The sequence below is a fragment of the Acipenser ruthenus genome, chromosome 33 (assembly GCF_902713425.1).
Source record: "Acipenser ruthenus chromosome 33, fAciRut3.2 maternal haplotype, whole genome shotgun sequence".
Lineage (NCBI taxonomy): Eukaryota > Metazoa > Chordata > Actinopteri > Acipenseriformes > Acipenseridae > Acipenser > Acipenser ruthenus.
In genome coordinates, this window is record NC_081221.1 from 1,147,330 (window position 1) to 1,172,082 (window position 24,753).

A 24,753-nucleotide genomic window follows, 5' to 3' on the forward strand; every position below is an offset into this window, starting at 1 on the left:
GCTGTAGAAAGGCCCCGGGAGTCATTGCATTGCATACTTATCTGGGTGTGGTTTAGTTGGTGTTCTCCCGAGACTCGCCCAAATGCACAATCTTGGGCAACTTTCAATGCAAGACTAGAACCATTCCAGTCTCAATACTGGGGGGAAAAAAATGCAATTCCACGTTAGCGACGCTGTTCACGTACACTATCAATTCACAGTACTGTATTACAGGGGACAATATATCATTAGTCATATACTGTATTTGTTAAATACAATTGTAAAAGTTACGCTCACTAGCCACAAAAAAGCATTATAAAATGAAATACTACTAGTGTTACTAAGTGCACTAAGGATTCTATTAGACTCAAAGCACGTTAATAATAAAATAGTCTTGCCCTGAATATTATTAACTCCGCCGTTCCACCGCTTACCCTTATGTGAACTCTGACAGACCTGGTTGGCTGTCCAGTTCGTTTACCTTCCCTAAAATCACGGTGAAAAATATATCCAAATACGTGGGTGGCATTCATTATTATAATACACTACCCTCCAACGAATGTTATAATTGACCAACCAATTAATTGCAAGTCGTAAATGGGACTTTTTTCAACATTCTAAAGCTCCCCATTGGTTAAAAACTCCCAGACTTCCAATATTCTATTTACTGTAAACGATGTAACTTTTGACACAAATCAGCTGCTTTGACCACTTTCCCAATAAAGCAAGCCCTGCAACTTGACTTGTAAAGTTACCATCTATTTTTGAATGTGAAAACGGCTTGCCGAATCAACCAATAGGGACAGGCGGCGGATTGTGCGCGCACACGCGTCGACGCGAGAGCGCGCCCGGAGGGGAGGGGGGGGCTGTGCCGTTGCGGCGGCGGCGTGTGATATCCTTCCGCTGTTGCGTGAAGCGGCTCCTTCCTTTCCAACAGCAGCCTGAGAGCGAGCGAAAACTGCTGCTCTGACAAAATAAATAAATATATCTGTTGAAGAATTAAAAAATACGAATATATACAAGGTACACACACGCTGGGGGAAACCTTGGGAGGATTGTATCGCTCCATTTTCTTGTGTGTCCCTTTTTAATGGCTTATTGATTGAATAAGCAACGAAAAGATAATCCGGGTTGTGTCAGGCTAGGCGGATCCGCTCGGGCAGAATGGAGCTCATCACAATCCTCGAGAAAACCGTCTCTCCAGGTAACTATAAACCAGACGAAAAAGTACGCCTTCGTCGAGATATCCGTGTGTTTATCAGGGATCCGGGTCTTGCTTGATTGGATCGGAAACGTCCGGGTTTATTTTTGATTTGAAACCGCAACTGGAAAGTTGTTGAAAAAAAAAAAAAGGGAGGGAGCGGAAGGATTCTGGCCTGCTTGTACGAGCCGGCTTTCTCTCTCTCTCTCTCGTGGATTCTACATACTTTAAAAATAATCACTTTAATTTAAAAGTGTTATTAGGTGTGTTTTTATTATGAAGTTTGAGGTGTTTTGTGTTGTGACGGTTTGTATTGTAGTGTTTACATTGATAGTTAACCATTGACCTGATTTTTGTTAATTGTGTGTGTGGTGTTTTTTTTTTTTTTTTTTTTTTATTCTGTTTATCGGCCTAAATTGACTTTTTAAAATTATTGAAAAGGGGACGAATGGGTGTATTGTGTTTTTAAATGCTATGTGTGGCATTTGCTGTGTAACCCCAACACGCTGGAGAAGGGGGGGAAAATGTTCTAGTTTCTGGTAAATGTTATCTGTACTGTGTGTAGACGTGTGTTGCCAGACATTATATTTACTTTCTTAATTGCTAAATGATTATTTTTTTATATATTTAAGTGTTTTCGTTTGACATACGAGTGTAAGATTACGAAGGACGTTTCTGTGGTGTGCATGATGTAGCGTTGATACAGGCCTGGACCAAATTTCTTTAATATATCTCAAGTCGGCTGCGTTTCATTATCAACTTAATTCAACAAGTTAATAATTTACCTTCACGTATAATACAAAAGTAATAAATATAAAGTGTAAATGTTGATCTAATACATTTGAATAAAACGGGGATGCGTGTACAGTTGCTATTTATTTTGGGGGACCAGGTGCTATGGTTTCCAGAAGCCTTATTCAAACAAAAACGCTTTTGTGATTTACCATAAAACATTTTATGTATATATTTTTGATTTTTTTAGACCGCAATGAACTGGAAGCAGCGCAGAAATTTTTGGAGCGGGCAGCAATTGAGAACTTGGTATGTATTTTAATTAAGTCTTCAATTACAATTGCAAGGCCTTCTTGAAACCCCGCCATGCCGGTGCAACCTAACATTCAGGTTTGCCGGTATTTTTTGCTTGATTGACACGCATCGGAGTGTTTGAGGAGACCAGATTGCCCTTAATTGAAGGTTTTTGTCCAATGGCAGCGCCTGTTGAGGGCGGGGGCAAGGCTAAATTGGGTTAGGGTGCAGGGCTGTTCCCCAGCCACGTGGGAGAGCATTACCTAGCAGCGTTGAAGTGGGGAGACAGCGTGTAGGGGGGCACATTATATAGGGCGATATATTGAAGTTTAAATGCTTTCTGCGTCCAGATTGATCTTAATTTAGAAACGCAGTTTCATAAACCAGACATGTGGAAGACGCTCTCGACTGCTGTCCAGCAATCAGAAGTTAAAAGGTTAGTTTTTTCTTCCTTGATGCATGATGATGATGTGAGCGTGACTTCTAAAGTTGAGGAAGAAAAAGCCGCATTGTGATTTTGGAACTTGGTTTCGGGAGACTGGGTTCGGACCACCGCATGGCACACCAGGGCAGTCTTGGGGGGGTTTGATCCATCAGTTACCTCAAACTGGGTCTCCTGGAACCAGGTTTCGAGCCACTGTTCATGAAAGTGGTTTTGTGTTCCCTGGGGTTTGAGTGAAATTTAAAAAAAAAAATGTTGTAATGCATGCATCGTGTGCAAAGGGCACCAGTCCTAGACAAACATGTGCTGGGGGGAGGGGTGGTCATGTCCGCGTGGGTGCGCTTCTATTTAACCGGTGCAACTGGGAAGAACAGACTAACGAATTGTACCTCCTAAATTTTGTTTTGCAAAATATAGGCGTTTGATTGTCGCAGTGGGTGGTATGCGTCCGCATAGCACCATGCTACATCGTGATGTGGTGATAAAACGAATTCACTAGAATAAAAAAAAGTGCCGAAAGTCAGATGTGTTTTTAAATATCTTGCTAGCAGCAAGGATTTTTTTTTTTTTTTTTTTTACAAACCATTTTCAAAATACTGGTACTATATATAACTTCGGGAGGTGGTTTTTAAAGGCCACGGATACAGCAAATATGAAAGATTTGTTCATGTGTTTTTTAATATATTTTTTTGTTATAAATAGCAAAAAGACTGGTTTACTTGATTTAAGGGCGGGGAACCAGGCGCTATGATCAATAACAGCATAGCGGTGGTGGGGGTGGTTCAGCCCACAGGAAATTCTAGTAAAACTATTTAACACCATTTCACGTGTTAGGTTAATTTGCATGTGGGCCGCTTTACAGTGTTTCACAGATCATTTACAAAGTGTATTTTTGTAATGGAGTTAAGTACTGCTACTTGCATAGACCTGAGGTGTGTGTTTTTTTTTTTAAATATAAATTTAGTAGTTGCCAATTTGTACCCTGTTTTTCTCCCAGTTTGAAATGCCCAATTTAGGCTCAGCCCACCGCTATCACCCCTGCGCTGACTCGGGAGCGGCAAAGACGAACACACACTGTCCATCACCCAACCACTTCTTTTCACACTGCAGGCCCGCCATGCAGCCAGCCCAGAGCTACAGCGTCTGAGGACAACGCAGCTCTGGGCAGCTTGCAGGCAAGCCCGCAGTCGCCCGGCCAGACTACAGGGGGCGCTGGTGCGCGGTGAGCCGAGGACACCCTGGCCTACTGGTGACGTCCAGGCTATAGTGCTTGGACACGGTTTGGAATGCTTTGCCTTCTGCACCAGTGCAAACACTAAGCCCTTGTTTCATCTGAGAAGCTACTGAATGCTTACTTGCTGCTTGTTTGTGTCCTTGTAGCCCACCTTCCTTGTGGAACTCTCAAAAGTGCTTGCAAACCCAGGAAACAGCCAGGTTGCCCGCGTCGCCTCTGGCCTACAGGTCAAGAACTCGCTGACTTCCAAGGACCCTGATGTGAAAACGCAGTACCAGCAGAGATGGCTCGCCATCGACGCCAACGCAAGAAGGGAAGTCAAGAACTATGTAAGTAAACCAGTTGCAGGTTCTGGAAAGAGAATCCTAAAAATTGACCCTCAGCTTGGAATGAAGTTTAAAAAAAAAGTAAATCTTAAGGGGATCTCAGTTTGGCATTTGATTTGAACATTGTTTTAATATCTCCTCATGAACGCAGTAGAATCTCGTCACCTGTGGAAACGGATATAATGGAACACATATTAAGTAATGAATGTGATTCTGAAGCTTTAATTAATGATCATATGACAAATCAATGTGTTGTAATTAAATGGTATAATTAAAATTAGGCAGGTGTGCCAAGGTTCAGCTACCAGCTACAATTTGTTACATTGTAGTTGCAATTAAATTGCACAATTACGATTTGTAATTATCCCCAGGTCTGCTGTCAAGTGTTCATTTTTAGTGCCATGCAAATGCAGTAATTTAATTATATTTAGACTTTTTTTTTACTGCATTCATTTCTCCAGTGGTGTTGAGGGTACACTGTACTGTGCTTTTGTATGTGTATCGCACTAATTACATTCTTCGCATTTTTTAAAGTATTTTTTTAAAGTTAGTTCACTATAACCCTGTTGTGTGCCCCCACAAAATAAAAGCAGGTACCCGGTTTTCAGTGAAGTTTAATCCACGTTTTTTTTATAATTGTATTCCAGGTGCTGCAAACCTTGGGCACAGAAACGTACAGGCCCAGTTCAGCCTCCCAGTGCGTGGCTGGCATCGCCTGTGCGGAGATCCCAGTAAACCAGTGGCCTGAACTCATTCCCCAACTTGTAGCAAATGTCACAGACCCCAGCAGCACTGAACACATGAAGGAGTCCACACTGGAAGCTATCGGATACATCTGCCAGGACATTGTAAGCACTTGTTGTCAGTGGTTTTCTGATCCCTTTTAGATGGATGCAATACCAAAAAAAAAGAGTTTACCAACGAAACTCCGACTGGAGTCAGCTTTGCTTAAAGGCCCCTGGGTTTGTTGCATTTCTTGATTTATTTTGAAACTCGAGACCAGTGATCTGTACTGTGTGTGGTGATCGGCAAAATTTAAGTTTGTAGCTGTGGCCTTAGATTTGGCGAATTACAACATCGGTACCGGCCAGTTATTTATTTTTTTAATTTTATATTTCTTAGCCGATGCCCTTATCCAAGGCGATTTACAATTGTTACAAGGTATCTCATTATTTTTACATACAATTACCCATTTATACAGTTGGATTTTACTGGAGCAATCTAGGTAAAGTACCTTTTTCAAGGGTACAGCAGCAGCGTCCCCCACCTGGGATTGAACCCACGACCCTCCGGTCAAGAGTCCAGAGCCCTAACCACTACTCCTCACTGCTGCCAGTTCCAGTTAGCTTGACCTTGGCATGTGAAGTCTGATTCAATAAATTCAGTCGCATGAAAGCAAGAAATTAGATGTGTAAACTTGATTAAGTGTTAAGTTTAGCTATGCAGGTCAATGATGAGAAATCATGCACCACGCTGACTTTGTAGTTGATGCAGTAATGATTTCGAAACTGAGACTGAAGCTGAGCATCTTTTGAAATAAATATATCCCCTAGGTAATGACAACTGTATGCATCTATTTAGCAGATCAAATATGTAATGTGTATCTAAAGAATAACATGCTGCATTTCTTTAATTTGCCTGCCATTCATCACTTTGATCTCATACCTTCTCACCAAGTACTGAAAAACAGATGTCATTGGAACATACCATCAGCATCTGCCGACAGTATAAAGCTGCTTAATTTCTGTGTCCGCGCGGTCGTTTGATCCTGGATCTTGCTTGCTTTGTTTTCAGGACCCAGAGCAGCTGCAGGACAATGCGAATCAGATCCTAACGGCCATCATCCAGGGCATGAGGAAAGAGGAGCCCAGCAACAATGTCAAACTGGCAGCTACCAACGCCCTGCTCAATTCCTTGGAGTTCACCAAAGCAAACTTCGACAAAGAGGTACAGGCTGAACTGGTGCTCGCTTGTGTGTTCTTGAGGAAATGCAAGATCGCGTCTATAACATTAAGACCGATTTGCTGTTTTTTGAAAGCTGTACGAAGAGGCAAAAAAAGGACACTTTTTAAATCCATCAGATTGAATTAGTGCTCTAAAAGGCTCAAACAAGTAATAAAAAATAAGGGTATGTGGCAGGGTATGTGTTGATCAAGTCAACCCCTTAAAGAAGTGTGATCATATTGAAGGCGCCCTGCTTTTAGTCATCTTTACCTCTTTAAAGACCATATCTAATCTAAATTATATATCCGCCTGTGTGCCAAAGCAGGTGACGGATGTAAACTATTAATGCTATAATGTTTATCCTGTACATGTCTGTTAGTCTTAACTGATACTTAAGTTTCCACAAACTGAATTTTTTGGTAAATGTAACTGCATGCCTAATGGTTTTGGAAGACTCTTGAAACTGATGAATGCGATTGCTAGCTAATGAAAGTGTAAAGGTTTTATTTAATATATTGGCTTTTAAAGATTCCAAGCGCAAGTGGTTTCTATCTCAAGAACATTTAATAAACCGTTTAATTGGATATGAAAAATTCAAGCAGTGGTTTAAAAACTGTAGGAAATGCAATATTAATCGGTTTCCCCGGAAAAATATTGATTCTAAAATGTAATTTACAGAAGTTAACTTGGCATGAATTTGTTAACGTTAAGCACATTTTGTGTGTGTGTGTAGTTTGACTTGTTATACTCCTATTATACTGCAAGTGTGCCTTGCTAATTAAAATGCCAATACGAAATACCTGTGTCAATCGAACGTCCGGTCTATGATGAAAGAACATGCACCACGCTGATGCATTAGTGTGATGTACAAATTAACCAAAAATAAATAAATCTGAGACTTGACAATTCAGTAGCCTTCTAGAGCAAGCAGGAAGTGATTTTCAGGGAGGTGAAGAGTTCTGCAGTTTGACTCTCTCTTCTTTCTTTCAGACCGAGAGACACTTTATTATGCAAGTAGTCTGTGAAGCAACACAGTGTCCAGACACGAGAGTAAGTACCTGGTTTGTTTTGTTTTGTTTTTTTTACTTTGAACTTTGCCACTGTTAAATTGTGTTTTTGTCTTGGTAGCTAACCCTGTTCTCTTTTAAAGGTCCGAGTAGCTGCCTTACAGAACCTGGTGAAGATCATGTCCCTGTATTATCAGTACATGGAGACATACATGGGTCCAGCTCTGTTTGCAGTAAGTACTACAGAGAGTGAGAGTTTTAGCCTTGGTCAATGATGAGAAATCATGCACCACGCTGATTTTAGATGATGCAGTAAAGATTTCAAAGCTGAGACTGAAGCCAGTGAATTGAATTATTAACCCAATTGCTGAGGCAGTTTGAGTTTTTTTTTGCTTTAAGCTTATAAAAATGATAATAAAAATGTAAAGCTTGCAGAGGGCTTATGCTAATCAAAGTTCTGATTTAAAGTGGTTTTTTTTTTGTACTATTAGCAGATGAATTGAATTCTGTTGGGTTAAGAGAGTAGTTAAGTTGTAACATTTGTGCATATCCTTGGTGTTGGACTTGTGTTATCTTTTGGTTCCTGCTCCTCTTTTTAGATTACAATCGAAGCGATGAAGAGTGACATTGATGAGGTGGCCTTGCAAGGAATTGAGTTCTGGTCAAATGTATGTGATGAGGAGATGGACTTGGCTATTGAAGCATCCGAGGTAAGTGAGTTCAGTGATCATCGCATGTCCATCTCAATTACTTCTATTGGGATTCTCCAACAGTAAGAGAAGTGTATTCAGACACTATTTAGACCAGCATAATTCTCCTGCAACTTAGTTGGTCAGTGGTCAATGATGAAAGAACATGCACCACGCTGAACAATTAGTGATGCATACTACTTCCATAATGCTGAGACTGCTATAGGCCAAAATAGTTCAGGACTCAATCAGTGCTTTCGTCATTTTATTTACCAGGTGTTAAACTTGCAGCTTTTTCCTTTTGATAGTGTTTGAAAAAGGATTATAGCCTTTTAGAATACTGTGCAGGCTCACTGTGGACCTTGTATTTTCTCTCCAGGCATCTGAGCAAGGAAGACCCCCAGAGCATACCAGCAAATTCTATGCCAAAGGAGCCCTTCAGTACCTGGTGCCCATTCTCACACAGACCCTGACTAAACAGGTAAAGACTGCACCCGTGGTTAGACTAGTTTTGTAGCACGCTGACAAAACATGACCACATCCTGCTATTTATTATTTTTAGTAGTATTATTATTTATTTATTAGCAGATGCCCTTATCCAGGGCGACTTACAGTTGTTACAAGATATCTCATTATTTTTACATACAATTACCCATTTATACAGTTAGGTTTTTTACTGGAGCAATCTAGGTAAAGTACCTTGCTCAAGGGTACAGCAGCAGTGTCCCCCACCTGGGATTGAACCCACGACACTCCGGTCAAGAGCCCTAACCACTACTCCACACTGCTGCCCTATTTAGTACTTTAAAACACTGCATACAATGCATGGAGTTACCACAGTTGTTTAATTCTTTTGTCAATTATTTGGCTGTGGGTAATCAGATTTAAAAGCATATTTGTTTGCGTTGGCTTATTGAGCTGGATTGATTGGTTTCTCTTGTGGATAAACTGAAATCCTGGTACTTGAGGTATGTTCAGGTTTGTAAGGTAAAGTTGCTTTTTAAACTGTTAAGAATAGTAACCAATTATACAAAAGCATAACCAGAAACAAGCCGCCTGTGCATTTTATTTCAATCCCAGCCCTATATACAAAGGATCATTGTCGATTTGAAAGCTGTACATGTAACCAAGCTTTAACTTGAGACGTGGTGCCTGTAAATGCAAGGCAAGCTCCTTTTGTGATTTACCTTGTTTCATATCTATATTGAAATCCATTTCTGGGGTTTTAAACGCAACGTCTGGTCTATGATGAGAAATCATGCACCACGCTGATGTACTTGTGTGATGCAGAACCTACCAAAAAAATCTGAGACTGACAGGCGTACATTTTATTTTTTTTCCCCTACTGTAGACAGCATTGAGTACTGATCCTGTATTTAAAATGATATCCTATGAATACATGAGTAAGGAAATCTGCTTGAAGGCTGTGTGACTGCAATAAGCTAGTATCCCTTTGCAAGTAGTTAAATATGACTAATCAAAGATTTACTGCGACCTTGATGTATGAAATCCACAAATACAGAAGTTGGAAGAGGAGGTTCTGTATAACGAGAGGGTTCTTCAGTGAGCAGTGTGTGTCAGGCGCTGCTGTAACGCTGGGCTGTGTGTGTTTGCAGGATGAGAATGACGACGATGATGACTGGAACCCCTGCAAGGCGGCAGGCGTGTGCCTCATGCTGCTGGCGACCTGCTGCGAGGACGACGTCGTGCCCCACGTGCTGCCCTTCATCAAGGAGCACATCAAGCACCCTGACTGGAGGTACCGGGACGCCTCAGTCATGGCTTTCGGATCCATCCTCGAGGGACCGGAGCTCAACCAGCTCAAACCGCTCGTCATTCAGGTGAGCGACGAGGGCTGGAGCCGTGAGCTCCAGCGGTGGTTCAAGCGGTTTATTACATGCGAGTGACTGGAGTATCACAAGGAGGAAACTGATTATTTGGATGATATTAAATCCTGTTTCGTGCACTGACTCTTTTGTTTGTGGGATGCATATGTGCCTTAAAGGTTAATAGTGTGTTGATTTGAATAGTTAAATGATGCATCTTCTCAACGGTCATTTGATCATATTTTACACACCATGCAAACTAGCCCATCTGTACAATAAACTGTATTGCAACCTCCATGCTGTGATGCATATCAAACCAAACAACTCCTTAAAATCTGTAGGTGTTTTAAACAGAACGTCCTGGTCTATGATGAGAAATCATGCACCACGCTGATGCACTTGTGTGATGCAGAACCTACCAAAAAAATCTGAGACTGACAGGCGTACGTTATCTCCCCCTCCCCCCATCCTTATATCCATTATATCCTATGAACACACTAGTAATCATTTATTTGATCTTATTACACCATGCAGTGTAACCCATCAGGACCAGAACATGTTGTCTTGTAGCCAGTTTACAGATGTGTGCTTGGAACCCGTTGCACCTCATAGGAATATCATACAGTTTTAAAGACATGCACCAAGAGGTTAAATACTTGTCTACTTGACTTTTTTTAGTAGTTACTAATTTATTAGTTCTACCAGTCTCTCTTTTTTTTTTTTTTTTTTAAAACCTGTGCATGGATTTTTCACTGCGCCTCTGCAGGCCATGCCCACGCTGATCGAGCTGATGAAGGATCAGAGCGTGGTGGTCCGGGACACCACTGCCTGGACGGTGGGCCGAATCTGTGAGCTGCTCCCTGAAGCCGCCATCAACGAGGTCTACCTGGCTCCACTGCTGCAGTGCCTGATCGACGGGCTGGGCGCGGAGCCCAGGGTGGCCTCCAACGTGTGCTGGGTAAGGGGCTAGACTCTCATCATACACCCTTTAAAACTCTACTCTATGCAGAGCAGTGAGGGCCAGTTCCACAAACCACTTCTGGGGGTCTGCTAAATCTGATTTTAATTCTACGTCAGAAAATCAAGTAAAAGATTAATGAATTGTTTTTAGACTATTTTGACACCCCCGTTTTATTCCAGGCTTTTTCCAGCTTGGCAGAAGCTGCGTATGAGGCTGCTGATGTGGCTGATGATCAGGAGGAGCCAGCCACTTACTGCTTATCCTCCTCGTTTGAGCTGATTGTACAGAAACTTTTGGAGACCACAGACAGGTATGGGGAATATTGCGGTGTGTCCATCTCGTCTTGCATAGAGCCTTGGCTGCTAAAGATGTTTATTGGCAGGTGTAACAACCTTGTGTTACTGGACTTCACTGTTTTCTTTTGCCTGTCTGTGACTTATCCAAAAACACTGCAAGTTAAAATGTCATTCTGTCCCAAAGGAAAACCTCTTTTCTTTTCTATACATCTGGTCTATGAGGAGAAATCATGCACCACGCTGATTCATTTGTGATGCAGAACTTACCAAAAATAAATCTGAGACTGATGATTCCTTTTCCCGATCATGTAAAAGCTTTTGTATTAATGTCAAGCCCTTTGCAGTGTTGCTGTTCAATCTTTTCATTTTTGTAATTTTGCTGGAGTCCTTGTACATATCTTAAAATAGTTCCCTGCTTCAATTTAGGAACAATACATATGGGATGGAGACTAAAAATAGTTTTGAGCAGCACGTGAAATGTGTAAGCTATTGCCAGCAGGGAGGGGATGTGTAATGTAAAACACACTTTGCCAAATTGTTGCAGGCCTGATGGACATCAGAACAATTTGAGGAGTGCGGCGTATGAAGCCCTGATGGAGATTGTGAAGAACAGTGCGAAGGACTGCTACCCAGCTGTACAGAAAACTACTCTGGTCATCATGGAGAGGCTGCAGCAAGTGTTGCAGATGGAGGTACGGACAGGGAAAGCAGCGTCTCGTGATTTTAATCATTTTTAGAAATACCGAAAAGCATAATCCAATAAACGTTTCGACTAAATGTTGAATCGAGATTGGTTCGTCTTCACATGTGCTATGATAAATCGTACAGTGAAGAGGAGACACTTATTGGTCGGCTGACGACACGCTTCGGAGGACAGCATGTGTTCGTCTTTGCTGCTCCCGAGTCAGCGTGGGGGGTGGTAGCGGTGAGCTGAGCCTAAAAATAATGGATTATGCCAAATTGGGAGAAAATAATAAAAATTGCCCAGTTGAGTTCCCGATGACCGTTCCTCCTATTGCTCAGAGTCCTGGCAAGCAGGATTTTAGGTCATCGCAGATTATACTTTGGTCTTTTTCACTTGGGGTTTGTGAAGCAGTGGGACTGCTCCTCTCTACCCTGAATTTTGCAGGACCAGACAGTTATATCCAGAGTTTATTAATAAATCTATAAGACTTCAGATTTATACCAAACTTTTTACAGAAGGTGAATGGGATCTAGTTGGTTATTAACTGGTTTATTTCATGGTTTTAAACCATTTTTAGATAAATACGTTTTTAAAGGACGAAAACAATAACCTTCAATGAACTACACCAGGCCACTAAATCCCATATCACTTTGGAAGTGTTAATTTTCTTGGCTCTGAAGAAAGCAATTAGTCTGTTTTGAAAATTGATTAGAAAAAATGTAATTTTGCTTAATTATGTAAATGGACCAGTGATCGTTTGGAGTGGATTAGAAGTGGCCTAGATTCAAATAGCTTTACCAGCACACTGAAAGCTGCGATTTTAAAGACCTCTTTGCTATTTATTTTTACATTGAATATAACATCTTGCTGCTTTTCCTACAGTCTCATATTCAAAGCACATCCGACAGAATCCAGTTCAACGACTTGCAGTCTCTGCTCTGCGCCACGCTCCAGGTAAGACCACACTTTTGAATCCGTGTGTGTGTGGGTCCCCCCCCCAAATAGAAACACTGAAATGGTCTAGCCCAAACTAACATCCTAAACTTCCCACCTGGGCTGGCTGTGCTCTGCTGGTTTATAGTCCCCTATCTGTGTGTCGAAAAACACAACCTAAGTTTTAATTACGTGTTTGAGAAACAAATCTGAACAAAAATGTCATTCCTGCCCAAAGGAAAACCTATTTTCTATATCTTGATGTCTGGTCTATGAGGAGAAATCATGCACCACGCTGATGCATTTGTGATGCAGAACTTACCAAAAAAAAATCTGAGACTGACAATTCGTTTGCCCATGCATGTACATTTTTTTGTATTGATGTCAAGCCCTTTCTTTGCAGTGTTGCTGTTCAGGCTTTTCATTTTTGTAATTACTAGAGTGCTTCTACAGATCTTAAATTTAGTTCCCTACTCCTAATTTAGGAACTGTATATTTGGGATAGAGACTTAAATAGTTTGGAGCTACACATCAAATGTATAAGGAGAGTATGTACAATGTAAAACACATTTTGCTGAATATAGGGCTAGCACAAGCTGTAACAATGTTAACTTTCCCACTTTGTTCTGCAGCTAACATGCCTCAAGCCTACCCTGATGGCAACATCCTGCTTAGGGAGCAGTTTAATTTCTGCCCTTCATACTTCTATAGAGGTGCCCTGTTAGATAACTGATACTGTCTGGCATCATGTACTGGTCTTCTTTTGAGGTGCTTAATACTTTTGATAGTGTCTAATGAATATAAATGTTTCCTCTGTAGTTACTTTTGCCAGACGAGCCCCCATAGGTTTTATACAACGGTCAGCCTCAAATTTCAACCTATAGAAATGGGACCAAGCTGAGACTTTTTTTTTTGTTTTGTTTTAGCCAGACAGTCAGGAAGCTGGCTTCAGTAAACCACCGCTGGTTATTTGGTCCTAGTTTTGCCAACGCTGCTTTCCTGATCAAGCTATTTTGTGTGTTATTTTTTATTTTGATGGAGGAAAGAATCATTCAGTAAAAACGGCTGACAGATCTGAACGTATATTCAGTGTGTGGGTTTACTGAATGTACATCTAGCTGAAGCTTCAGTGACATCCGTGTAGTGCAGTGTAGTGGGGCTGCCTGTGGTTTCGTAGGTGAGCGTAACGAATCATTGACAGTGGAGGGGAGGCGCTAATTGCTTGTGATCGATTGCCAAGGAATTGTTCAGCTGCTTGCTACAAAACTGCAGTAAATATCGGGGAAACGTCCGAAAAAACACCCATAATCGCTGCCCTTCGTTTTTGTGACCTGAAGGGCCTATAGGGCCATTCTTCCAGGTTTTAAGTTAAAATTTATATAATGAATTTTAATGAATGAGATTTGAATTGGTTCAATTGCACAATTTAGAACAGAGTTGGAACAAAGTCCAGGAGTGGTATAGAGATTTGAGATCTGCTGTTATCGATGCAATGTACGGATTTGCCATTTTTCCCCTAATGAGATTGTCCACCCCTTGTGTTCTAGAACGTTCTGCGCAAGGTGCAGCACCAGGACGCCCTGCAGATCTCGGACGTGGTGATGGCGTCTCTGCTGAGAATGTTCCAGAGCACCGCGGGCTCCGGGGGGGTGCAGGAGGACGCGCTCATGGCGGTCAGCACTCTCGTCGAAGGTGAGCAGGCTTAACCCTCCATTGAAATCCATTGTTTGTCAGATAAAATGTACAACGTGTATCCCGATGACCGTTCCTCCTGTTGCTCAAAGTTCTGGCAAGCAGGATTTTAGGTTATCGCAGATTATTCTTGGTTCTTTTCACTTGGGGTACTGAGGCAGCAGGGTTTGCCTGTCTTTACTTCAAATTTTGCGGGACCAGACAAATCAATTTTTCAGTTATCGTTTTTATACGCAGTTAGTATAAAGTACATGGAAATGCAACTAATAGCATTTATTTCTCTCTCGCAGTGTTGGGCAGTGATTTCTTGAAATACATGGAAGCCTTTAAACCTTTCCTAGGTATTGGGCTGAAAAATTATGCAGAATATCAGGTAAGATTCCATTTAATTGCACTGCTCAAAGAGCCTTTTATTAAACTAAAGGCTGATTTTCAAAGCTCAGTAAAAAGATCCCAGTTGACAGTAAGGCTGGATTTTCTATTATAACACAATGCATACAGTGAATGATTTTGGTCTCTGGGGATGTTTCTGTGACTTGACTGTCAAACACTGGCGACGTAAAGGAGTTTAATTGCCACATTACAGCCCGGTGATTTGGAGGTTACTTTGAACGTGCGGAGAGTTAAAACACTGAAGTCTGATTGCAATTAAAATCTATTGCTCCTAGAACTCGTCTGTCTGTAATATATAATATATATTGTAAACTGGCCAGCACCACTCCCGGTTCTTTGCCCCTTTAAAATCAGACCCAGGACGCTGGAATGGATTTTTGCTGTGCTGACGCGCTATTTTTTTTAATAAACACAAAAACAAAATGAACAAAACAAACACCTAGCTCTTTTCGAGCACTAACTAACACACAGGAACCTAACTAGCACAGGACAGCTAAGCCGTTTACTTGTCAAACAAAACCAACTTTACTCAAACCACGCAGGTTCACACTGCACGTTATTTCCTCTTGACTGCTAGGAAGCAGAGCACCTCTTCTGCCTCCTTCTCCACAGCAGCCCTGAGCAAACTGCTTTCTTTAAATACTCTGCACCTGGTTCTAATTTAATAAACATCAGGTGCAGGGGATAATTAAGTAATAAAACAATTCAAAAATTAAAATTAAACAATAGAGCAAAACAATAAAACTAACAAAAAGGTGCCTGCGCACATGTCCTATGCAGGGAGGATTTTAACCCCGCTCCCTGCTGTCTTACAATATATATACACACACACACTCTGTTGGAACAATTTCAAGAGAGAATGGGCGTTCAATTAATTTTCCATGAAATTACTAGAGCAGTGCCTTCACTGTGTTTAACCTTGGTTACTAATAATGGGATGTCAATAGCTTTGAGCAAGATGCAGCTTTCACGTCAATCTGTTTTGAAAACAATGTAGTGTACATAGTTTGAAATTGTAATGCATTTTTTGTAGGTTTCGTTCTCTGGGTTACTAAGGCTGCAAGCCTGTGCAGTGTGTTTTTGAAATTACTCTTTCATCCACTAGGTTATTTACATGCCTTTTGTGTTCTGATTTCTAAAGACACTATTTTAATCTTCCTGTTTTTGTCTGGAGGTTTGCCTTGCTGCAGTGGGGCTAGTCTGTGATCTGTGCAGAGCTCTAATGACAAATATCTTGCCGCATTGTGATGAGATCATGCAACTACTGCTGGAAAACCTGGGGGTAGGTAAAAGTGATTGGGTACTGTTAGTGGGGTCCAAGGCTGTCCTTGGATCGGGTCTTGTCTAAACTTTGCAGATGCAACAGCATATTCGGAGGAGTAAATTGTGGCCTGGCTAATTATCCAAAGTTGAATCCCCTGGTAAATGTTACGCCTGCTCAAAGATGTTTTAGAGCAGGATTAAGTGTTCTAATGAATTAAGAATCTATTTCAAATGTCTACCCCGATGACCGTTCCTCCTGTTGCTCAAAGTCCTGGCAAGCAGGATTTTAGGTCATCGCAGATTATTCTTGGTCCTTTTCACTTGGGGTACTGAGGCAGCAGGGTTTGCCTGTCTTTACTTCGAATTTTGCGGGATCAGACAAATGCCGTTCAGTTATTGCAAACAATTTACCAGACAGCTGTCAGTTTTTAGTATTGATCTCTTCCTTCCCCTCCCACCCCTCTTCTCCCTCACCCCTCTTAGAATGAGAACGTGCACAGGTCTGTGAAGCCCCAGATTCTCTCTGCGTTTGGTGACATTGCCCTGGCCATCGGTGGAGAGTTCAAGAAGTACCTCGATATTGTGCTGGACACTCTCCAGCAGGCCTCCCAAGCACAGGTCGACAAGGTGAGAGGAGCTTACTGACAGAATCAGACTCCTATTGCATAGCAGTTTCACCCATTCCAGGTTTTACTACAAGCTTGATTAGCCACAGTGTACCGGTAACAAGCTCAGGTAGGTGTGGCATATTAAACACTAATAAAACCTGGAATGGATCACACTGCTAAGCAACATGAGTTTTATTTCTGTCCCTGGAACAGATTCAAATGCCCAGGCGACCATCCCTCCTATTGCTTTCAGTTCTGACATTTTGGGTCATCGCAGATTATGTACTTTGTCTTATTTTTCCCCCACATGGGGTAGGACTGCTTATCTACATTGAATTTTGCGGGACCAGACTTGTGTCAAATTTGTTATGAAACAATTTTATACACAAACGCATTAACACATTTGGAATGCCCTCTAGTAGCGGCAGCAGAACCCCCCCCCCCATTAGAATTTTGACAGTGGTGTACATAATCCTAAACCATGATCTGTCTAGTTTAGCATTGTCTGTTTGACTTTCCTTGCAGACGGACTATGACATGGTGGATTATCTGAATGAATTGCGGGAGGGGTGTCTGGAGGCGTACACAGGCATCATTCAAGGGCTGAAAGGCGACCAGGAAAATGTGCATCGTAAGTGCTGGAGTCTCCTTTTAATCCAGCAGTGACGACCGTTCCTCCTATTGCTCAGAGTCCTGGCAAGCAGGATTTTAGGTCGTCGCAGATTATACTTTGGTCTTTTTCACTTGGGGTTTGTGAAGCAGCGGGACTGCTCATCTCTACCTTGAATTTTGCAGGACCAGACATGAATGTGTTAAACTGCCGGACGTCTTACTAAAAAAATAAATAAATAATATATCTATCTCGGAACCTGCATTTATATAAAACGCTCTAAATTTATTAATCGATTAAAAGCACCTGTCGAATGTTGATTTTCTGTAGTAAGTAACTTTCTTTTTTTTTCCCCTCTGTAGCGGATGTCATGTTGGTGCAGCCTCGCGTAGAATTTATTCTTTCCTTCATTCACCACATTGCTGAAGATGAGGATCACTCCGATGGAGTAGTGGCTAATGCTGCTGGCCTTATAGGGTAAGGTGGGGGGGAGGTGGATGCCACTTCAGATTTCTTTTATGGAGCTCAACCCAGGGCAGACCCAAGCGAGTAGGCAACTTCTTACAAGTACAATTTATTTTCTGATAACCTTCCCCCCTCCGATTTGCTGAAAGTCCTGGCAAGCAGGATTTTAGGTCGTTGTACGTTATCTGTCACTTGGGTTATTCGGGGCAGTTGGACTAATCCTCTGTACCTGGATGTTTATTGGCATAGATTTTTATACCTTTTCCTGCATGGTAACCTCAAATGGGGATGAATAAAAAAAAAATTAAAAGTTCTAGTCTTTTATATAGGGGAATAAAATTGAAATTTTAAATGGAAATAGTGTTTTAAATTACAAATTTGTCAAACCTATTTTGTAAAAATATTTAATGCATGAAAGGGATTAGTGCTCTGGCTTAATATTTGTGTAACACCACATAACAGAACTCCTAACGTGTGTGTCTTGTGTTCCCCGTAGTGATCTGTGCACAGTGTTTGGTAAAGATGTCATGAAGTTAGTGGAGGTGAGGCCTATGATTCATGAACTGCTAACCGAGGGGAGAAGATCAAAGACGAGCAAAACTAAAACTCTCGCTACATGGGCTACAAAGGAGCTTCGGAAACTAAAGAATCAGGCTTGGTAAGCGTGTGTTTATTTGACCTTGTATTTATGAAACGCAATACATTGGGAGCAGCCATGTTGCTTCATAGTTGAATGAAACCTGCTAAAATACTGTTACGTTAACATATTGAATTGCATACCACTTCGTTCAATATATGGGAAACCTACAATGTAAAAATATGAAGTTTCTATATCTAACAATACTATTATGGCTTCTGGTGCTTTTGCGACCTCATTGTATAGTTTCTTTTAATTATATGATGGATAAAAGGTCAATTTTATTTTATAAATTTGCAATCTTAATTCTGCAACATGTATATGATACTTTTGCAACACAGTATTTTTTCTCTTTCAGATTTCATACCATTGGAAAAATGTCTTGAGAGAACAAAAATCAAAGCTGAAGTGAGGAGTGTGCACGGATGAGTGTTTGGGAATGTGAGAGAATGAGTGAGTGAGGCTTGCAATCACACCACCTTCTGAATACTATTTCAGCAGCAGCCGTCATAGCCTCGGCAATGTGTCCACTCACTGAAATGCTGAATTCAGTCGAAAAAGTAACTGGACAGCTGCAACCGGCAACAGTTCAAGAACGAAAACGAAAATCTTCAAAACAAAAAGGTTGACCAAAACTATAAATTTAACAGCCAAACTTGGAGTTAAAAATTTAAGCCGGTCGTACAGAAGCTCTCACTGAAGAATGGAAATCCTGGATTTGAAAATATAAAAACTTCAAAGTAGTAATAATAAAAAAATGGAAGATTTTTTTTTCTAAATGGAACTTGCTGCTGGAGTTCAAGGAAGCTTAAACAAGAAAATTGGATTCCCTAGCCCAGCTTCTGTAACCTTTCTTTAAACCATTGTGCTGTTTTATGCATGAGAAATCTTGCAAGCTGGTTTGTGAGGGTTCGTTCCAGTTGAGAGAGAGAGTGCGTGTGTGTGAGTGAGGAGGTATCTACTTTCTTCACATCAATATAAAATTAAAAAAATAAATATACTTCGCAAATAAATAAGTTGGCGAACGCATTTCAGAAATGATTGGGTCCAGTCAACTAATGGCAGCACAAGAGAAATTGAAAAACTAAAGTTGCTTTTCTTGTTCTGTAGGAGAACCGCTGACGAATGTTCAGAGCTTCCTTTTTAAGGTTTAAAGCAAGGTTAATAACCGGAAAGGAAAACTATTCTTTCTCTGTCTAGAAATATCAAACTGTGAATTAAAAAGTGTTCTAATGATAGCTACAAAATACAAAATGCCCTTAATTAGACAGATAGCACTTTGGAAATGACCCCAATTAATACATCGTCAATCCAAACAAAAGTAATGTGCCAAAGAATTTGTTAAACAATACAAAAAAAATCAGGTAATATTTTGGATTGTGCTGTAAAAAAAAAAAAAAAATAGATCTGAGAAGAATCTTTCCCTTTTTGGAAATAGCATTGGCCTTTCTGTGCTTTTTTTAGTTTTAAAATTGATACATTGTGCTTTTGGTCTCTTACTGCACTAAAAAAAGGAAAGAATATTACCGAGCTTGTGAAACGGGAGGCACTTTTTTTTTTTTTTAAGTTCTGTTTTTCCATTGCCATTGAAAAAAAAAAAAAATTAAATGGTATCTAACATTCCCCAGCACTTTTTTTTTTTTACTTGGTCTTTTAAACAAACAAATCTTAAACATGTAATTCTATTCCAGTTTTTTTTTTTTATTATGAAATACGTTTTGGGAGTGGATGGCAAGGGGGAGATGGTCAACTCAGTCTTTTAAAGACACACCTGGCAACTTAAGACTGCTAATATCTTCCGATCTTTGGCCAGAGCCAGTTTTAGTCCCACTTTCTTTATTAAGGAGGAATCATACAGCACCCTATAATTCTGGGGATATGAAATGTGAATTTTTTTTTTAATTGTATTGAATGTCTCACTAATTTAATGCATTGAAGGAATGGCAAACTGCATTGGTAGCTGGGGGGGGGGGGGGGAGTTTCATTAGTCGAACCTTTTGGCAAAGAGATTGATTGATTATACATTTCAGCCCCACTTCCTGACAGTTAATGTCTTACACAGAATGGTGATTGCTATGTTAAAATACTCACCATAGCCACATGTACAGCATCACTTCCGAACGGACAAGTCTAAAACCATCTCTTTTTGCCACGTGGCTTGTATACTCCAAATAACCCCCATTCCTGATCCTGGGTTTTTAGAATGGGCTGTGATTTTAGTTTTGCACTTCTGAAGAGTAGTTCTATTTTATCATGACTTTGCTGGCGTATATAACGCATTACTCTCATGTACATTTCCTCCCAGCACTTTGTGACTGTCCCTCTTCCAACACTCAAGGTGTTAATTTCTTGATCAGAGAACTGGCAGGTTTACATTTCTTCAAAATGCAATAAATAAATAAATAAATAAACAATTCCTTCTGAAGTAGAGGCAAACAATGTACAATTTTATAAAAGGTCTGTTTTAGGATCTAAAGGGCGGACGTTGCCTTGTTTAGTCTTGCCGAATCTTAATGGGTGCTGCAGGTTGCTTCTCTTAAACGAAAGTGTAAAAAAAACCTTTTGTAGGGGTGAGCTGTTTTAAAAGCTCTCCTCTACCAGTTGTGAGCAGGCAGTTCATTCCTGTCTGCCCATTTTTTGTCTCAGTTTGTACAGGGTATGAGACGTGTGCCTTTTCAGAGCTGGCTTGTGAATGCAGTGCGTTGGGGGAGATTTACTAAACCACTTTTGCAGGGAGGGAAGCACTTGTCTAGTGGGTTTTTGCACAGTGGCAAGATAGGGATTGTTGTCCAGCTCCCAAATCGGATTGATTACTCCTAGGTATATTTAAAATATATGTGTATATATATATATATATATATATATATATATATATATATATATATATATATATAAATTTTAAATATACTTTTTTTTTTTTGCCTTTGGTTATTTTGTACTTTTATTGGGGGGTGGGGGGGGAGAGAGAATCTTCTGCAAATGGGGGAAAGTCTGACCATTCCTCAGTGCTACCTGTTTGTCTGTCCTGTGTGGGATTTCGGCTTTAGAGCAAACAGGAGAATAAAGTACACTGAGATACTAACTACTGGAATCCTTGTGTTTATTTCTTTGGTTTACACAGGGCCATCATTTCAAACGTTGACATGGGCAAACACTAACGCTGGGATTCAAAGAGGTTTTGTAAGGGTAATAATTGCATACCGGAGACATGGTTTGCTTATTGGCTAGTTCTTTGCAAAACAGGCGTGAGGAAAGAGGAGTGTGACCATTCAACTAAAACGGGACAAATCTCTTAAATCCTAACTTTACTTGTTTCGGACACCATTACCAGTGGGTATAGGATCCATGAATAGATGTAGGTTTCTGGGTAGACGTTTTGCATAACCCTCTATAAAATTAACTCATTTTTGCTTCGTCAAGTGGAATGAAACCTGCTGAATAATGCTACCATATTGAATAGTTTTCCCATGTGCTTTAAAAGTATGGTCTTGGAAGTTTAACCAAATAAAGGGTTAGTGTGTGTAACATGGCAGCTGGTTTCACTGTATTACAAGGACAGCCAGCCTGCTGATTTGAAGACTCCACTGTAGCCTTTATCTATAAGAGGGTCAGTCCCTGCACTGGCTTGAGAACGCGTTGCATGCTGATTCCGTCTGGCGGTCCTGAGTGTGTTTTTCCTGGCAGACTTGCATGCTCCTTCAGCTTCATTGGTCAGGAGAACCTGTTTTAAGCACGAATGCGTTACTTTTTTTTGCTGCTTCTGCAGTGTGCGATGCACAGGGATCCGATGAAATGCCTCTTAGAATTACCTGTATATTGCAGATGTACTTGAAATGTGTTCAGGGTTTTCAGTCATCCATTGGCAAGTATGAAACTCATGTCTTTTTATCCTAATGGGCCCTTTTCACAAATGTATGAGGCCTTAAGTAATGTTTGGCATAAACACATCGAATACCAAGGGGAATGTTATTTCTATACTTTTATTATATTTTATTAAGCATGTGGCAGTGGTCGTATCTGAGAATTCAATGCATGAATATGCTACCGCTGTTAAATCTGCAAATTAATTAAATTGTGCTTGAGGGTCTAGTAAACAAGGGAAATCGTGTTGCCTGTCCTGGCTTTTTACTCGACGCTGTTCCAGTTTGATTGGTCTCTTCTATGCTGTCTGGCTCGGGCTGCAACATAAATGTGCCAGTTTGACGCTAGAACTGTGTCCCTTGATTTAATGAACGCATCTAAATATCAGTACGGAGTTAGAATTCATTCCCCTCATCCTGAAATACCGACCCCTGTCCCTCTACTTAATACTGTACTTGAAGTGTTGTGCTTGCTCACCACTTGCCTTTGTCTTGAAAACGTACACACCCGTTTACCAGGTCTCTCTCTCTCTCTCTCTCTCTCTCTCTCTCTCTCATTCTCATTAAATATATATATTATATTATGAGCCCGTTTGATATCACCTTGGTTAATATGCCCCGTTTGTTATCATGCATCACAGGTTCTTTGTGAAATATACCTCTCAATATCATCGCACAAACACGCTTATTGTCACGCGTGGTGCAGCTTGTCAAATGCTGCGTGTCCGGTCTTTACTAACTAACCACGGGATAGAATTAATTTTCTGCGCAACTAACAAACAATAATCGCCTCGGCTGATAAACTGACATTTTGTGCAGCCTGTCACATGCTGCGTGGGTGGTCTGAACGGGATACAGTTAAGTTACAAAACAGCAACGTTACCAAATTTCCTTAACAGTCTTATCATACAAAAACAAACCACAAAGTGCAACGCCTAATTGATCGCTCTCGTCAGTCGACAATGCAATGCTTTTTTTTTTTAAAGCTAATGACACAAACTCTCGTTTCGATTAATGATACAAGACGTATTTATCCTGTAGTGAACTAAGCATGTGTTTTAAAGGTAGAGAACGACTAAATGTACAGTATTAAAACACTGCTGTTTAATTCACCATTAGTTTAGTTTTTTTTTTGTTTTGTCGCACTCGTAATGTGCTTTCAGAGGCAAACGTGAAACCCGGTCTATCACGAATTATGCCTGCACGGCAATCTTGATATAAAGCGGATTCCTCTGTGTGTGTGTGCGCTTGCGCATGCGTATTATATACTCTGCATATAATGCGTAGTTCACAGCCTACCTCTGTAAAGCGCTTTATGATGGTGGACCACTATGAAAGGCGCTATATATATATATATATATATATATATATATGACCACCATCACAAGGCTGTGAACTGCATATTATAAGCAGAGTCACTTACAATAGGACATTGATTTAACATCTCAGCTGCAGGACGGAGCACAAGGAGGTGAAGTGACTTGCTCAGGGTCACACCCAGTGAGTCAGTCAGTGGCAGAGATGGGATTTGAACCGGTGACCTTCTGGTTACAAGCCCTGGACTTTAACCACTGAATCGCACTGCCAGCTTACATAATAGATAAATCTGTGCAGATGGTTTAAATAAAGCTTATACAACACACATATATAATATTATGGATTGAAATCTCATTGTGGGTTGTGAAATCAAGGCAGTGTGTATCTGCATATAAACAAAGCTGCTCTCCAAGCTCCGCCGGCTAGAATCCTTCTTGTGGGACTTGAAACAAAACCACCTCGAATATCAAAAAATAAAACTCCTATTATAGCCTGCAGTGCGTTCATTCTCGGTGAAGCTTGTTAATATTCCAATACCGTTCTGTATGAGGCTGCCGAAGAACAACACACACACACACACACGACTGAACTGTATTGTAGCTTCAGTGTTGAGTATGCACAGTACAGAGATGGCAACAACAAATACTTTGCAGTAAGATTAGGGTTTGGGATTGTATGGCGCATTTCTTTCTCAATTCTCAGCATTCTCTGTTCAGGGATACCAAGATATTTAGCGAGCCGAGTCAAGTTATCCGGCACAAACTCCCCTTCCCCAGCAGTGCTGCTTTCCTAGAAAAAGGGGAACATTTCGGGGGACCTTTCATCTTGCTCGTTAAAATATTGAGCATATCTTTAAAGAGGAGACGATTATCTTTTCAGGGATAATAAGTAAAGGGTTTGAGCGAGGGGGGAAAATGCGCAATACTATCCACAGACTCTTTGTTGTTGGGTTAGGGTGGGTTGGCTTTGTTTACCCTGACGCTTTAACGCAATTACGCTTTAACACAATGCTCTCTCTCTATATATATATATTTCAAACGAAATAAAACGGCTTAATCTGTCTAATTTGTTTTCTTAATAGACTGTCAAGAGTTCAGCTTCCTGAGGAACTGAGCAGATGTCTCTTCAGAGATAAGGGCGCTCTGGCAAGGTCCTGAACAATAAAATTACACACATTTAGAGGAGAGGGGAAAAAAAAAACGAGGTTACATTTCCAATTTTCTGAAGAGCGATTTGATTCCGACGTCGTCCAAGCTGCTGGCCTTGTGTTGCACTGCGCTTGAGTCTATCACCACAACAAGCGGGTGCTAATTAGCAAGACTTATTTTTTAACGCAACCTTTTTTTCTCTCTCTATTCT

General features: G+C 40.7%; 1 protein-coding gene and 4 non-coding genes across 5 annotated transcripts; all 5 read left to right on the forward strand.

The window, feature by feature from the left end:
* Positions 1–858: 858 nt before the first annotated feature.
* LOC117433453 (importin subunit beta-1) lies at positions 859–19,830 on the forward strand. The gene is made up of 22 exons (XM_034055721.3): positions 859–1,183; positions 2,163–2,221; positions 4,029–4,211; positions 4,856–5,056; positions 6,003–6,155; positions 7,143–7,202; positions 7,303–7,392; positions 7,759–7,869; positions 8,228–8,329; positions 9,465–9,689; positions 10,441–10,632; positions 10,815–10,945; positions 11,476–11,623; positions 12,499–12,570; positions 14,097–14,241; positions 14,532–14,614; positions 15,809–15,916; positions 16,381–16,524; positions 17,031–17,136; positions 17,478–17,592; positions 18,077–18,238; positions 18,576–19,830. Coding segments are annotated over exons 1-22 (2,631 nt in total). The 5' UTR covers positions 859–1,143; the 3' UTR covers positions 18,577–19,830.
* On the forward strand, positions 11,929–12,072 carry LOC117433535 (small nucleolar RNA SNORA79). Its single transcript, XR_004548949.2, has one exon. It is a non-coding gene; the product is annotated as a small nucleolar RNA SNORA79 (small nucleolar RNA).
* On the forward strand, positions 14,306–14,448 carry LOC117433534 (small nucleolar RNA SNORA79). Its single transcript, XR_004548948.2, has one exon. It is a non-coding gene; the product is annotated as a small nucleolar RNA SNORA79 (small nucleolar RNA).
* LOC117433533 (small nucleolar RNA SNORA79) lies at positions 16,139–16,281 on the forward strand. The gene has a single exon (XR_004548947.1). It is a non-coding gene; the product is annotated as a small nucleolar RNA SNORA79 (small nucleolar RNA).
* Positions 17,169–17,312, forward strand: LOC117433536 (small nucleolar RNA SNORA79). Its single transcript, XR_004548950.1, has one exon. It is a non-coding gene; the product is annotated as a small nucleolar RNA SNORA79 (small nucleolar RNA).
* Positions 19,831–24,753: the final 4,923 nt, after the last annotated feature.